The 13,201-nt window shown below is 37.5% G+C and overlaps 1 protein-coding gene across 2 annotated transcripts in view; it reads right to left on the bottom strand.

The window, feature by feature from the left end:
* Positions 1-13,201, bottom strand: part of VIRMA (vir like m6A methyltransferase associated) — a 63,368-nt gene that overhangs the window by 40,242 nt on the left and 9,925 nt on the right. For both annotated transcript variants that reach the window (XM_043879196.1, XM_043879195.1), the window contains exons 2-5: positions 7,575-7,690; positions 3,633-3,719; positions 2,474-2,522; positions 818-986 (exon numbers count right to left, since the gene is read on the bottom strand). In XM_043879196.1, the coding sequence (XP_043735131.1) occupies positions 818-986; positions 2,474-2,522; positions 3,633-3,719; positions 7,575-7,690 (421 nt within the window). The remainder of the gene's footprint in view (positions 1-817; positions 987-2,473; positions 2,523-3,632; positions 3,720-7,574; positions 7,691-13,201) is intronic.

Genomic DNA, 13,201 nt, shown 5'->3' with positions numbered 1-13,201 from the left:
TTAATCAGTGGGCTACCAGGGAAGTCCCTAGAGTTTTTATTTTTCCCAAAAGGGGAAAATCTCCTTTAGCTAAGCTTTAGACATACAAAGAAATCTGATAAAAGAAATGCCATTAACACATATTGAACTTATTGCCTCTTTTTTTTTTTTTTAAATAAACAATAAACATGTATTTCGTGCACTTCTGAAAGCTAAGAAGTCTGACATCTGACTGCCAGCATGGTTGTGTTTGATGAGAGTTCTTCCCCTGGCATGCAGACAACTGCCTTCTCACTGTGTCCTCACATGCCAGAAAGAGGAAGCTCTGGCCTCTCTTCCTCTCTGTTTTTTAATACTATTTATTTGGCCTCACCAGGCCTTTACTGTGGCATGTGGGATCTTTAGTTGCAGTGTGAGAACTCGTAGTTGTGGCTTGTGGGATCTAATTCTCTGACCAGGAATCCAACCCAGGCTCTCTGCAATGGACACACAGAGTCTCAGCCCCTGGACCACCAATGATGTTCCATTCTCTAATTCTTTGAAAGACAATTTTCATAGTAAATCACAAATAACCATGGATTCTACTGTCATTTATATATTTTAAAGAAACAAACAAAAAACCTAGATCAATTAAAAAAGCATTTTTGGAAAGTAGAGGAAGAAAATAAAATGCAACCACCTCAACAGAAAAAGGAACTCTTCTAAGAAAGAATGGAAGATTGACAGATAACTTGTCAAGGCTTAAACAACGTTCAAAAGATACAAGAGTTCTTTGAGTTACCTTTCCCACTGTAATGAAAGTAAATTTCACTGATAAAAACAAATTTAAAATTCTCACCATGCTTGGGATTCCTTTTCACACTTGGCTGTGGCTGGGGAGGCGGTGGAGGAGGAGGTGGAGGTGGAGGGGAGTCTCTGTCGTGACTTATGACTCTGTCCACTGATCCATATATTGCCAGCGTCAGACAGTTGTACCAGCCTCTCAGCACCAAACCATCAGTATTCACCTGATTTGGTGGGAGGGGGAGAGGGGAAGAGATATCTTTCAAATTAATGTTTTAATATGTCAGAAGTAAACTGGTATCAAATTACTCTGTGGGTTCAACTAACATCTAAAAGCATGCTGAAAAGGCAAAGATCAATATTGGTGGAAATTCACCCAGAGGCACAACTTTTACATGGCCCTCTAGAGTTATCATACCTAAAAGTGTCTCAAGACTGTATCTTCTCAGTCCTATACTTTAGATCAATTCTATTCAAAAAGCATAACCCGATTTCTAACCAAGAAAAATGAAAGGGAAATTAGAAGGGAGGTACTGCCAATTAATAAATTAAACCCAAATAGTTACAGGGGTCATGAAGATACACAAAAGTACAAACTGTGTCCAGTCTCAAGAATTATAAAGCCCATAAAATTACATGGCATTCTTTTTATTAATGCATGCCTGACTCATACATGCAAATCAGGTATATTCTATGTACCCACCCTGCACTTAAAAAGTAAGGGTAACCAGAGGCATGAAACAAATTATTTTTGCAAAGACACTTTATCCTAAAAAGATCAAAGACTTTATCAAGGCCATTAACTCTCAATATTTCCTTATAAAATAATTTTACATTTTTCAGAGCTTATCTACCAACAACAGAAATATTATCAACAAATAAGAAAATGAGAGTGTCAGCAGGAAAACCCTGCAACTAAAGCCACTGACTTCTGAGTTCTTCTCCCACTCTCTATGTTGGGTAAAGATGAAATAAGTGGTAATGGGATCCCTTCTAGAGAAAGAAATTATTATTTCCCTTGCTCATCTTAGCAAACTCCAGCAAAGGGAAACTGGGGACCAGAAGTAATGCTCAAAGATTATACCCATGGACTGACAGACTTTGAACAGAAAAACCACTAGAAGGAAGATAAAGAGATAGAGAACACGATTTTTAGTTTAAACAACATGCAGAGTATTAAGTACTCCTTCACCAAAAAAAAACAGCAGGCTGAATAGTCCCATATTAGATCATCATTATAGTTGGATTTTGGCTTTTTCATGGTTCAGATCTTTTAGATGCTTTTAGAATGGCATTTGGTATCAAGAAAAAAGACACACTTCTGATATGCAAGGAAGAAGTATGAAATATGAGTTTTTAAAAGAGACACCTTAATTAAGATACAATGGTGTTTAATAATTTACCTGCCCATCATCTTCAAAATTCGCCCACCTAAATGAAAAGAAGGAAAAGCAGATACTGGCTTTTTCCTGACCCAAGTATGAAATTAGAATGAAGAGCTACATGGGTAGATAATAGCATTACAATAGTTTTGCTCCATTTGAAAATAGCTTCTGGAATACAAAGGAATCAGACAAGAAATGATTAAATTCTCTAGAACTAGAACTAAATAAGCTAACATTCTGCATCACTAGGTTTATCTGGATCAAAAACTCTAAATGGAGGTGAGAACAACAGTAGTAACAAGTTGAAAACTGACTTCCACAATTACCTTTGAGTTGGGTCTAAAGATGATGGAAGTATTCTCATCATATTCCAGGCTGTTAAAAGAGGAGGAAAAAATATATAGGCTCAAACACTGAACATCACAGTTCATGAAGATTCATATATTTTAATCAAAGGCTAGATTTTTATTTTAATAAACTACAAAGTTGGGGTTTAATTTACTCCCCACAAAATGATATCAAGTATAAAACAAACCCCCCAGATTCTAGTTCAACTGCTTTTAGGTGAGTGTAGATGTCAAGGTTTGTTTAAAAGCACCCCATGTAAAAATAAATAAATAAATAAATAAATAAATAAATAAAAGCACCCCATGTAATTCTAACACACAGCCAGATCAGAGATCCACAGCCCTATAGTCTTCAAAAAAAATGCATACTGGGACTAAAATTTTTTAAAAGCCCCTATTTTATCAGGTAGGTACCAACTTAAAAAAAATATTCTATATATTCAAAATTAGCTGCATCAGATTACCCAGGCTCCCTTCATTTAAAAAAAAAAGTTAAATTATCAATGTTATTTAATAATAAATGAATGAAGAATCAATAAAAGAATAAGCAAAGCTTAAAAAACTTACTTATGACAGGGACAAAAAAATCTCCATTTTTAAGCTGCCTTTAAAATTTTTTATTTTAATAAATGAGTAAAACCATTTAATGGTTAATTAATTTGCAGATATCAAAACAACCAGTGCTAATAATACCTAGTCAGTATGTATTAAATTATTGAAAGTAGGGGTAGCTATTAACGAAATTCTCATTCTACAAAAATGTGGCTGTGGAATTTTAAATTATGCAGCAGTATGATGTAAAAACACAGATAAAAATCTCAATGCATTTATAGAGGGTTTTTTTTTAAGAATCAAAAAGTAATATTTTCCAAATTAGGCTACTACCAAATCATGTGATATGTATAAGAAATGCATACACCTATGAAAATCAAACAAAAGATGGCTAATGTTTCACACATTTAAAGTTTTATTTTATAAATAAACACAACTTGTTCTTAGGAGCGTGACATTTCCTTGATATTGTCAACTGTTAAAATCAAACCAAATTCTTGGGTCTACTATCATATATATAAAAGAATAAAAAGGCTTTGCTTACTAACTTATGAGTGTCTGGTGAGATTACCTACTAAATACATACCTTCCCAGCCTATCGAAAACTGGGGCACTTGGTTTGCTGACATTGTTAAAGAATAAGTCTAACTGAAATGTGTGCGGTGAGGTCTCCCTGTGAATGAAACAAAGGTGAAATGTCAGCCTTTACAATAACCAGTTCCTAAGTTACAACAAAAACAAAGTAAGTACAAATTTAAGAGCAAGTCCAGAATTAAAATAAAATATTCCTAATATTTAAATAAAACACAGAGTTAACTGCAACATTTCCCGTAATTTTATTCACATCCAATTCTCAAGTAGTCAACTATTCATTTTGAATATTACTGAAAAGGTTTTAGCCATCAAGTTTCTTTTGCCTGATGCTTGGACCATTTTAACACACACATACATTTAAATTTTTTATGCATTTTAATGCAAAATGCTAATTAATCAAGATATATAGTTTTTTAATTCTTTATATCATTATTCTATTAGCAAAAAAGAATCAGGAGTTAACTTTAAGTTGTAAATAATAACTACCATTTAATTTCAACTTAACCCATATTCATACAGGACTGTAATAATTTGAGCATCAGAGCCCTAAACTGTGACTTAAAGCCTAAACTGCAATTTGTATAGCATTAACTTACATGAATCTTTTTTTATAGACTTACCTAGTAAAGTTTAAAGCCTATTTAATTTGCATTAGAATGAAATCTTACTATATACCCTTGGCTGAAATTCCTTTGCCTCAACTAAAATCAATTTTTAGACAACCCATGCTTTGTTTATTTACAAAAAATCTAAATGGTAAAAAGTGTAATGCCCAAAGTACTATGGAAGAGATTCCCTTATAACTTCTGGTAGAAATACAAACAGGTACAGCCATTCTGAAAGACAATATGGCAATACAACTCAGGAGACTGAGAAAATATTCACACCATTTAATCTAAAAATACTTTTCATTACAAAGTGTTTCTATGGAAACACTGATATACAAAGATTTTGTTTTCAAGAGGAGATTCACTATACTAATAATCTGAAAACTAGAAACCATCTAACAGTCCCCACTTTAGGAACTAGCCAAATAAATGACAGTACATTGATCTGTTAAGATTATGCAGTCATTAGAAATCATATTTTCAAATAAAACTAAATGATGAGAAGGAGTCCTGACATAATCTTGGATGAAATAAAGGAATACACAGAATACTATGCAATTGGGTCAAAGCAGCATCATACATTTCATCTTACCCAAATTCAACTACATGTGCTCAACAACTCTAGTCTCTCTTCTCCTATCTTTTGCCTTAAAACCAGACCCTGGCCTCCAAAAGGAAAGGAAAAAGGGTTGAAATGCAAATTATTTCCTCTGGAGGCAACAAAGACTTAGGTGCTGGTCACTGAGAAGTGCTTTAATGAATCCATGGTAGTCTGATTTCAGAAGATCTTCACCTTAAAAACTGTTGACTCTAAAACCTAATCTCACATAAGATACACTTACTCCCCCCCCAAAAAAATACATATACACATATATATACATATACACACACAAATATACATACATATACACACACATATATACATATACATTGGAGAAGGAAATGGCAACCCACTCCAGTGTTCTTGCCTGGAGAATCCCAGGGATGGTCAGCAGCAGCATATACATATACACACGCTTCACACCACCTGGGGAGCCCCCTCATTAAATGCTCCCATATAAATTTAAAAACACAGGACATCAAAATGCTAAGATCTCTCAGAATAGAGGGATTATAAGGATTTTAATTTTACCTTACACAGTTCTGAATTTTATAATGAGAATGTTATCATAAAGTGTGCTGCACAAATATATGATCTCTAACATTACTTTCAACCTTGAGATTTCAGGCTTCCCAATATCTTATTGGGTCGGCCAAAAAGTTCTTCCCCGATTTTCCATAAAATGTAGTGGAAAACCTGAATGAACGTTTTGGCCAACCCAATACATTTGCATTACTGAATTAGTACTTCATTTTATGGTTTATAACATATTGTGTATAACGCTGTTTCTGGTAACAATTTCATGTTTGGAATTATTAAAACATAAGTAGTCATTTATCCCCAGCTAAGAAAAAGGAGAGAGAAGAGGGGAAATGTAACTCTCTTACCCACTGCAGCTAACGACAAGAGATCCATTTTGCCTGCTGTTATAGTCAGCCTCCAAAACAGACCCCAAAAACTCCTGCTTCCTGATATTCACACCCCTGTATAGTCCCTCCCACACTGTACCAGTAGAATGTGTAGTCAAGAGAATATAGTAAAAGCAGTATGCTGAAGCATGTGACAGATGCCACTTCTGACATTAAGCCACAAACTACAATGACTGTGGCTTCCTTCTTGGGCATGCTCTCTCGCTCCTTCTCGGATCACTCACCCTGGAAGAACCCATGCTGTGACGCAGAGACCCCCAGAAAGGATCTCCTGGCAAAGAACTGAAGATCTCCCGCCAACAGTCATGTGAGCGGGCTTCTCAAATTCCCCAGCCTCAGTCAAATCTTCTGAGATTGCAACCCGAGGCCTGTAACTTGGTTATAACCTCATGAGGGAACCTGAGCCAGTCAAGCAGCGCCCATGTTCCTGACCCTCAGAAATAGTGGGGGATTAAGTTGCTAAATTTCCTGAGGTTTGTTACACAGCAGCAGGTAATAATAGAGCCTTCTTGCCCCAAAGCAGTGCATTTAGAAAAGTCTGCTGGATACTCTATCATTACTCCATCTTTCTCATTCTATACATTCTAGGAAAAGTAAAAAAAAAACACAGGAAAACAGGAGTTTTTATTTCCTTACACATGGCAAAAAAGTTAACTATAATGATCTGTCATATAAACATTAATCAGTCTTATTGCTTTGTTTTTATGTTTTCCCTTTGAATGACCTTAAAACATTTGAAAAATTTTATATCTACCTCTACAAATAACAAACTACTTTTCACAACTATGAAGAAATGAGCCCTTAACTTTGAGTCTGTACTGTACCAGCCACCACTACGTAGCCGGCTTAACTCTCGTGCAGCAGAAACTGAGCTATCAAAGCGACGTGGCACTGCTACCTGGGCTACAAGCTAAAAGCCCACGACACATTCATCACACACATTCATGCTTCCGTAACCAAATTTAGCTCTTATCTCCAATTCATGTAACTAAAATCAGAAGATGATGATTATTATTCACATTATAACAAAGATCAAATTCCTCTGTTTTATGTCAGTTGTTAAAGTTATCAACAACTCTACATCAAGGAGTTCCCTGGCAGTCCAGTGGTAAGGAACTTTTTACTGCCACGACTTGGGTTCAATCTCTGGTCAAGGAACTAAGATCCCACAAGCCTCACAGCACAACCAAAACAAAGAATAATTAAAAAAAAACAACTCCACATTAGGAACAATGTCTTACATTTGATTTCCCACAGACCTTAAAAAAGAGAAATGAAGCTCAAGTAACTACTTGCTCAGTACAACTAATGGCAAATGTGAAGCTACATATTTACAAAAAGACACATGTATCAGGCTAAGATGATCACCAATAAGGCATGAAAACTAACACTATAATATAAAAAATGTAACATAATAAAAGATATATTTCTCAATATTCAGATGCATTTATTTTCAAGGAAAACAGCACATTAAAAATACTCTGTCTACTATACTGTGCCACCCTACAATAGTTTGGAAAATATAAACCTACTTCTACCAATTAAAAAAAAAAAATGAAGAAAGAAAAACTTAATCTAGTACTTAGGTCAAATAATTACTCTTTTCAAGTTTATAGTAATATATGGATTATACAGAAAACTTAAAAGTCAATTATAATGCAACATAACTAAAACTGAATAAGGGTTTATTTTTGTTTTTTTTACTTACAAAATTATTACCTTAAATTTTTGCATTTGGAAGTATGTTTCTAGGTCATCTTTAGTCAAAAACACTTTAAAAAAGAAAACTGACTCACCCATATGCTCTATTGTCAGGCAAGCTGCTATGGGCTCTTACTCCCGGGGGTATGACTCGAACTTCATTTATATAAACCACACATGGAAAACGAACCACATCTATATGAGAACTTTGCTTTAAGAAAAGAGAAGAATATACTGTAAGCAAAACACTTTGTCTAGTCAAAATTTATTCACCTTCAATTTGTTTTATTTAGAATGTCACAAATAATTTTTAAATAAACACTATCATTAAAACAGTGCTATTATATTATAAATGGTGTAAAAATCATTTTTAAAAACAGCCAATGAGGGACGTTCCTAGTGGTCCAGTGGTTAAGAGTCTGCCGGCCAATGCAAGGGACGTGGGTTTGATCCCTGGTCCTGGATAACGATTCCACATGCTACGGAGCAACTAAGCTCACATGCCACCTCTACTAACCCCACGCTCTAGAGCCGGCCAGCCGCAACTACTGAAGCCACACGCCCTAGAGCCCGTGCTCTGCAACAAGAGAAGCCATCACAGTGAGAAGACCAGGCATCGCAACCAGAGAAGAGCCCGCACTGGCCACCAGCTACAGAAAGCCCAACGCAGCAACGAAGACCCAGCACAGCCAAAAATTGTTGTAAAAAAATAGCTGATGATACAATGTACCTAGTTAAATCCCTCCCCTTGTATAACAACATTTTCTGCATCTGCTTCCCTGCTGTCTTGCCTGGGCCAATACAGACCAATGATTCCTTACGGCAGGGTTCCCCCAAGCCCAGGGCACAGGCTGGAAGCGGCCACATGGCAGGGCGTGAGCAGCAGGTGTGCAAACGAAGCGTCACCTGCAGTGACAGCAGCTCCCCCTCACTCACGCTGCCCCGAGCTCGCCTCCCGCCGGCTCACCGGTGGCATTCGATGTTCACAGGAGCGTGGATCCGACACTCATGAGGGACCGCAGCAGCATGCTCCTTATGAGAATCATCCCCAGGGCAGCACCTCCCACCCGCAGTTATGCTGTCTCCCACGAAACCCGCCCCTGGTGCCAAAAAGGTTGAGGACTGCTGCTTTATTGGAAACCTCTGGAGCCAGAGGCCTTTCAGAATCCTGACTTTTTGGATTTTTAGAAACGAATGAAATACTGCATTATTACTTAACACCCCAGTAGTTTCTGCGACAGTACTGTATAACCAAAACATTAATACTTCTGCAGCAAATGTATAAACATTCACACTAAGTAAAGATTATAACAAGCAGTAAAGTCAGTTCGAAGCACAGCACATGGCCTGATGAATTCAGGGCAGATTTTCGTGCCATTTTTTGAATTTCTGAATTACAGATGACAGATTGTGAATCTCTTAAATTAGCTTAGTTTACCAAACTTATATACTAACTAATCTCAGGAGATCAAGGGAAGTCAATCAGGTACTGATTAAAGTAAACCCTCTCAAATTTAAAAAAGAGAAAAAAAAAATCCACAAACTTAAGAATTTATCAGGACTTGCCTGGTGGTCCAGTGGCTAAGATTCTGAGCTCCCAATGCATGGGGCCTGGGTTCAATCCCTGGCTAGGGAACTAGATCCCACATGCTACAACTAAAGAACCTGCAGGGCGCAACAAAGATCAAAGATCCCTCGGGCCACAACTAAGACCTGGTACAGCCAAATAAAGCAATAAATAAATATTTTTAAAAAAGAATTTATAATAACATAAATGGATACCATAAATTTAGTGTACATTTATTTCTATGTATCACTAGACACAAGATCAGACAAATTAGCTCTTGTGATTAATAATTTTAGAAGAAATTTTTCACACTGTTTTTGGACTATTATTTTATATCAAGTTTTCCTAGCAGTTCAGCTACAACTACTAACCCCATGCTCTAGAGCCTGCCAGCTGCAACTACTGAAGCCCACACACCCTTGAGCCTGTGCTCTGCAACAAGCAGCCAACCATCACTGCCTGGTGAATGCAGTTTTTAACAAAAATGGTTCATATAATTTGTATCTAGAAGGACTGAGTCCTGAGTGCTCTTGATGCTTCAAAGAATACTGTCTCTCTACAGACCAGAAGACTGGTCAAATGAGTCTTTCCTAAAAGGGGACAGAGGATGACTTTCTAATTTTGCACTTTAAACTCAGAGACTAAATATTTAACCAAATATGTAGATCTAGAAATCTTAATATAATTTAACTATTCAAATGTACTTTATACTCTCAAAGCTATACAAGAAACACGATGAACATGAATTGAGGCCGACTGCTAGCTGTTTTCCAATACAACTCTCTTAGAGTTAGGCACAAGTGAACTAAAGACTGAATTTCCTAGATTCTGGGAAGCCAGTGTGAACATGTGATTGCTAGATTCCGATCAATGGGATGTAAATGGAAATGATGTAGGCAACTCTGGGTCATGTCCTTAAAAGAGAAAGTCCTGACTTCAGAACCTCCTGCCACCTCTTCTTCTATACTCTGCTGCTTTTCTAGAACACATGTTACAGTGAGCTGTCTTGGACGATGCAGGAGATATCCTAAGAATGAGAGAGGAAGAGACCAGAAAAGCCTGTCCCTGACAACACAGAGCTGTCACGCTAGCCCTAGAATACTTACAGTCAGACTGAGAAAGACAGTCTTATTTTACCTAATCCACCATTATCCTGACTTGAGGGCAGCAGCTGAAACTGTATCCTAATTATTACAAATATACTGTAGGTATTCAATAAATACAACAGTAGAGTTTTTATAAAAGAAATAAGCATTCTGCCTCAAACTTTGGTTCTATGTTTCCTTCCTGTAAATAACTCCTTTATTTAAAAAATCTACTGTATAGAAGCTCCTTTGCTTATATGGTTAAAAATTATCATTAAGGGTGGGATGAACTGGGAGAACGGCACTGAAATAAGTATATTATCATATGTGAAATGAATCGCCAGTCCAGGTTCGATGAATGAGGCAGGGCGCTCAGGGCTGGTGCACTGGGATGACCCAGAGGGATGGGATGGGGAGGGAGGCGGGAGAGGGTTCAGGATGGGGAACACGTGTACACCCGTGGCTGATTCATGTCAGTGTATGGCAAAACCACCACAATATTGTAAAGTAATTAGCCTCCAAATAAAATAAATAAATTATATTAAAAATTATCATTAATATTTACAAACAAAACTTCAAACAAAACTTTACTCTATCCTCCTCCACCCTGCAATTCTGCTATTTAATGAAGGGTATTAGTAGTAGTTAGGGTATAGTCACTATGGACCTAAAAAAATAAACTTAAGGTTTTACAGCTTTTCAAAATCCATTTTATTTGTAAGTAGAAGAGTTTCTACATTAGTTGCTATCACTTTTAGTCAATATTTATTTCTAAACATTTGTTAAATGTTTGTAATGTACCAAGGTATGCCAGGTCCTGAGAATATAAAGACAGATAGGGATTATTCCCTATCATAAAGGTACAATCTATTGTGGTAGACAAACAGATAAATTACTGTGATATAGACTCCTACAGAAAACTTCAAACTGGAAGGAGTACTTACCTAAATCAGATTGTAGGCAAACATTTGTGAGGGGAAAAGAATGTCAGGGAAGGCTTCCCAAAAGAAGTACCACCTGATCTAAGTAAATCTTTAAGGAAAACAAGAATCAGTGGAACAGAGGGAGAAACAGTTTTCCAGGCAAAGTGAGAAGCATGCACAAAAAGAATGCAAACAAGAACTAGGAAGCTTCAAGAAGTTACAAGCATAGTTCACAAAGGCTAGAGGGCAAAATGTGGGAGAAAAGTAGGGCAGAGTAGCTTGTTGTTGTTCAATCACTAAGTTGTGTCCAACTCTGCCTGTCCGAGCAGGCTTCCGGGTCCTTCACTGTCTCCTGAAGTTTGCTCAACCTCATGGCCATTAAGTCCACGATACCATCCAACCATCTCATCCTCTGTCATCCCCTTCTTCTCCTGCCTTCCATCTTCCCCAGCATTGTGGTCTTTTCCAGTGAGTCAGGTCTTCGCATCACATGGCCAAAGTACTGCAACTGCAGCTTCAGCATTAGCTCTTCCAGTGAATATTCAGGGTTGATTTCCTTTAGGATAGACTGGTTTGATCTTGCTGTACAGGGGACTCTCAAGAGTCTTCTCTAGCACCACAATTAGAAACCACCAATTTTTCAACCCTTACTCTATTTTATATATTATGGTCCAACTCTCACATCTGTACATGACTACTGGAAAAACCATAGCTTTGACTAGATGGACTTCTGTCAGCAAAGTGATGTCTCTGCTATTTAATACACTGTCTAAGTTTGTCATGGCTTCTCTTCCAAGGAGCAAGTGTCCTCTAATTATGTGGCTGCAGTCACCATCTTCATTGATTCTGGAGCCCAAAAAAAGAATATCTGTCAGTTTCTGGTTTTTCCCCATCTATTTGCCATGAAGTGATGAGACCAGATGCCATGATCTTAGTTTTTTGAATGTTTAGTTTTAAGTCAGTTTTTTCACTCTCCTCTTTCACCTTCATCAAGAGGCTCTTTAGCTCCTCTTCACTTTCTGCCATTAGAGTGGTATCATCTGCATATCTGAGGTTGTTGATCTTTCTCCCGGCAATCTTGTTACCAGCTTGGGATTCATCCACCCCACCATTTAGAATGATGTATAAGATAAATAATGTTCCCTGGTGGCTCAGATGGTAAATAATCTGCCTGCAATGCAGGAGACCTGGGTCTCATCTCTGAGTTGGGAAGATCCCCTGGAGAAGGAAATGGCAACTCACTCCAGAAATCTTGCCTAGGAAATCAAAAGGACAGAGAAGCCTGGTGGACTACAGCCCATGAGGTAACAGAGAGTCGGACACGACTGAGTAACCAGCAATTTCACTTTCATAAATTAAACAAGCAGGGTGACAATACACAGCCTTGATGTACTCCTTTCCCAATTCTGAACCAGTCTGCTCTTCCATGTCCAGTTCTTACTGTTGCTTCTTGACCTGCAGACAGGTTTCTCAGGAGACAGGTAAGGTGGTCTGGTACTCCCATCTCTTTCAGAATTTTCCAGTTTGTTGTGATCCACACAGTCAAAGGCTTTAGCATAGTCAATGAAGCAGAAGTAGATTTTTTTTAATCCTCTTGCTTTTTCTATGACCCAATGGATGTTGGCAACATGATCTCTGGTTCCTACAGCTTTTATAAATTCAGCCTGTACATCTGGAAGTTCTCAGTTCATGTACTTCTGAAGATGAGCTTGAAGGATTTTGAGCATTACCTTGCTAGCATGTGAAATGAGCATAACTGACGATAGTTTGAACATTCTTTGGCATTGTCTTTCTTTGGGTTGGGATGAAAACTGACCTTTTCCAGTCCTATGTCCATAGCTGAGTTTTCCAAATCTGCTGGCATACAGACTGCAGCACTTTAACAGCATCATCTTTTAGGATTTGAAATAGCTCAGCTGGAATTCCATCACCTTCACTAGCTTTGCTTGTAGTGACGCTTCCTAAGGCCCACTTGACTTCACACTCCAGGATGTCTGGCTCTAGGTAAGTGACATCACTGTGGTTACCTGGGTCATTAAGATCTTTTTTGTATAGTTCTTCTGTGTATTCTTGCCACCTCTTCTTAATCTCTTCTGCCTCTGTTAGGTCCTTTCCATTTCAGTCCTTTATTGTGCCCATTTTTGCAT

This window comes from Cervus elaphus, chromosome 21 (genome assembly GCF_910594005.1).
Source record: "Cervus elaphus chromosome 21, mCerEla1.1, whole genome shotgun sequence".
Lineage (NCBI taxonomy): Eukaryota > Metazoa > Chordata > Mammalia > Artiodactyla > Cervidae > Cervus > Cervus elaphus.
The sequence above is the reverse complement of the archived record's forward strand: the minus strand, read 5'-3'. Positions and strand labels throughout refer to the sequence as shown.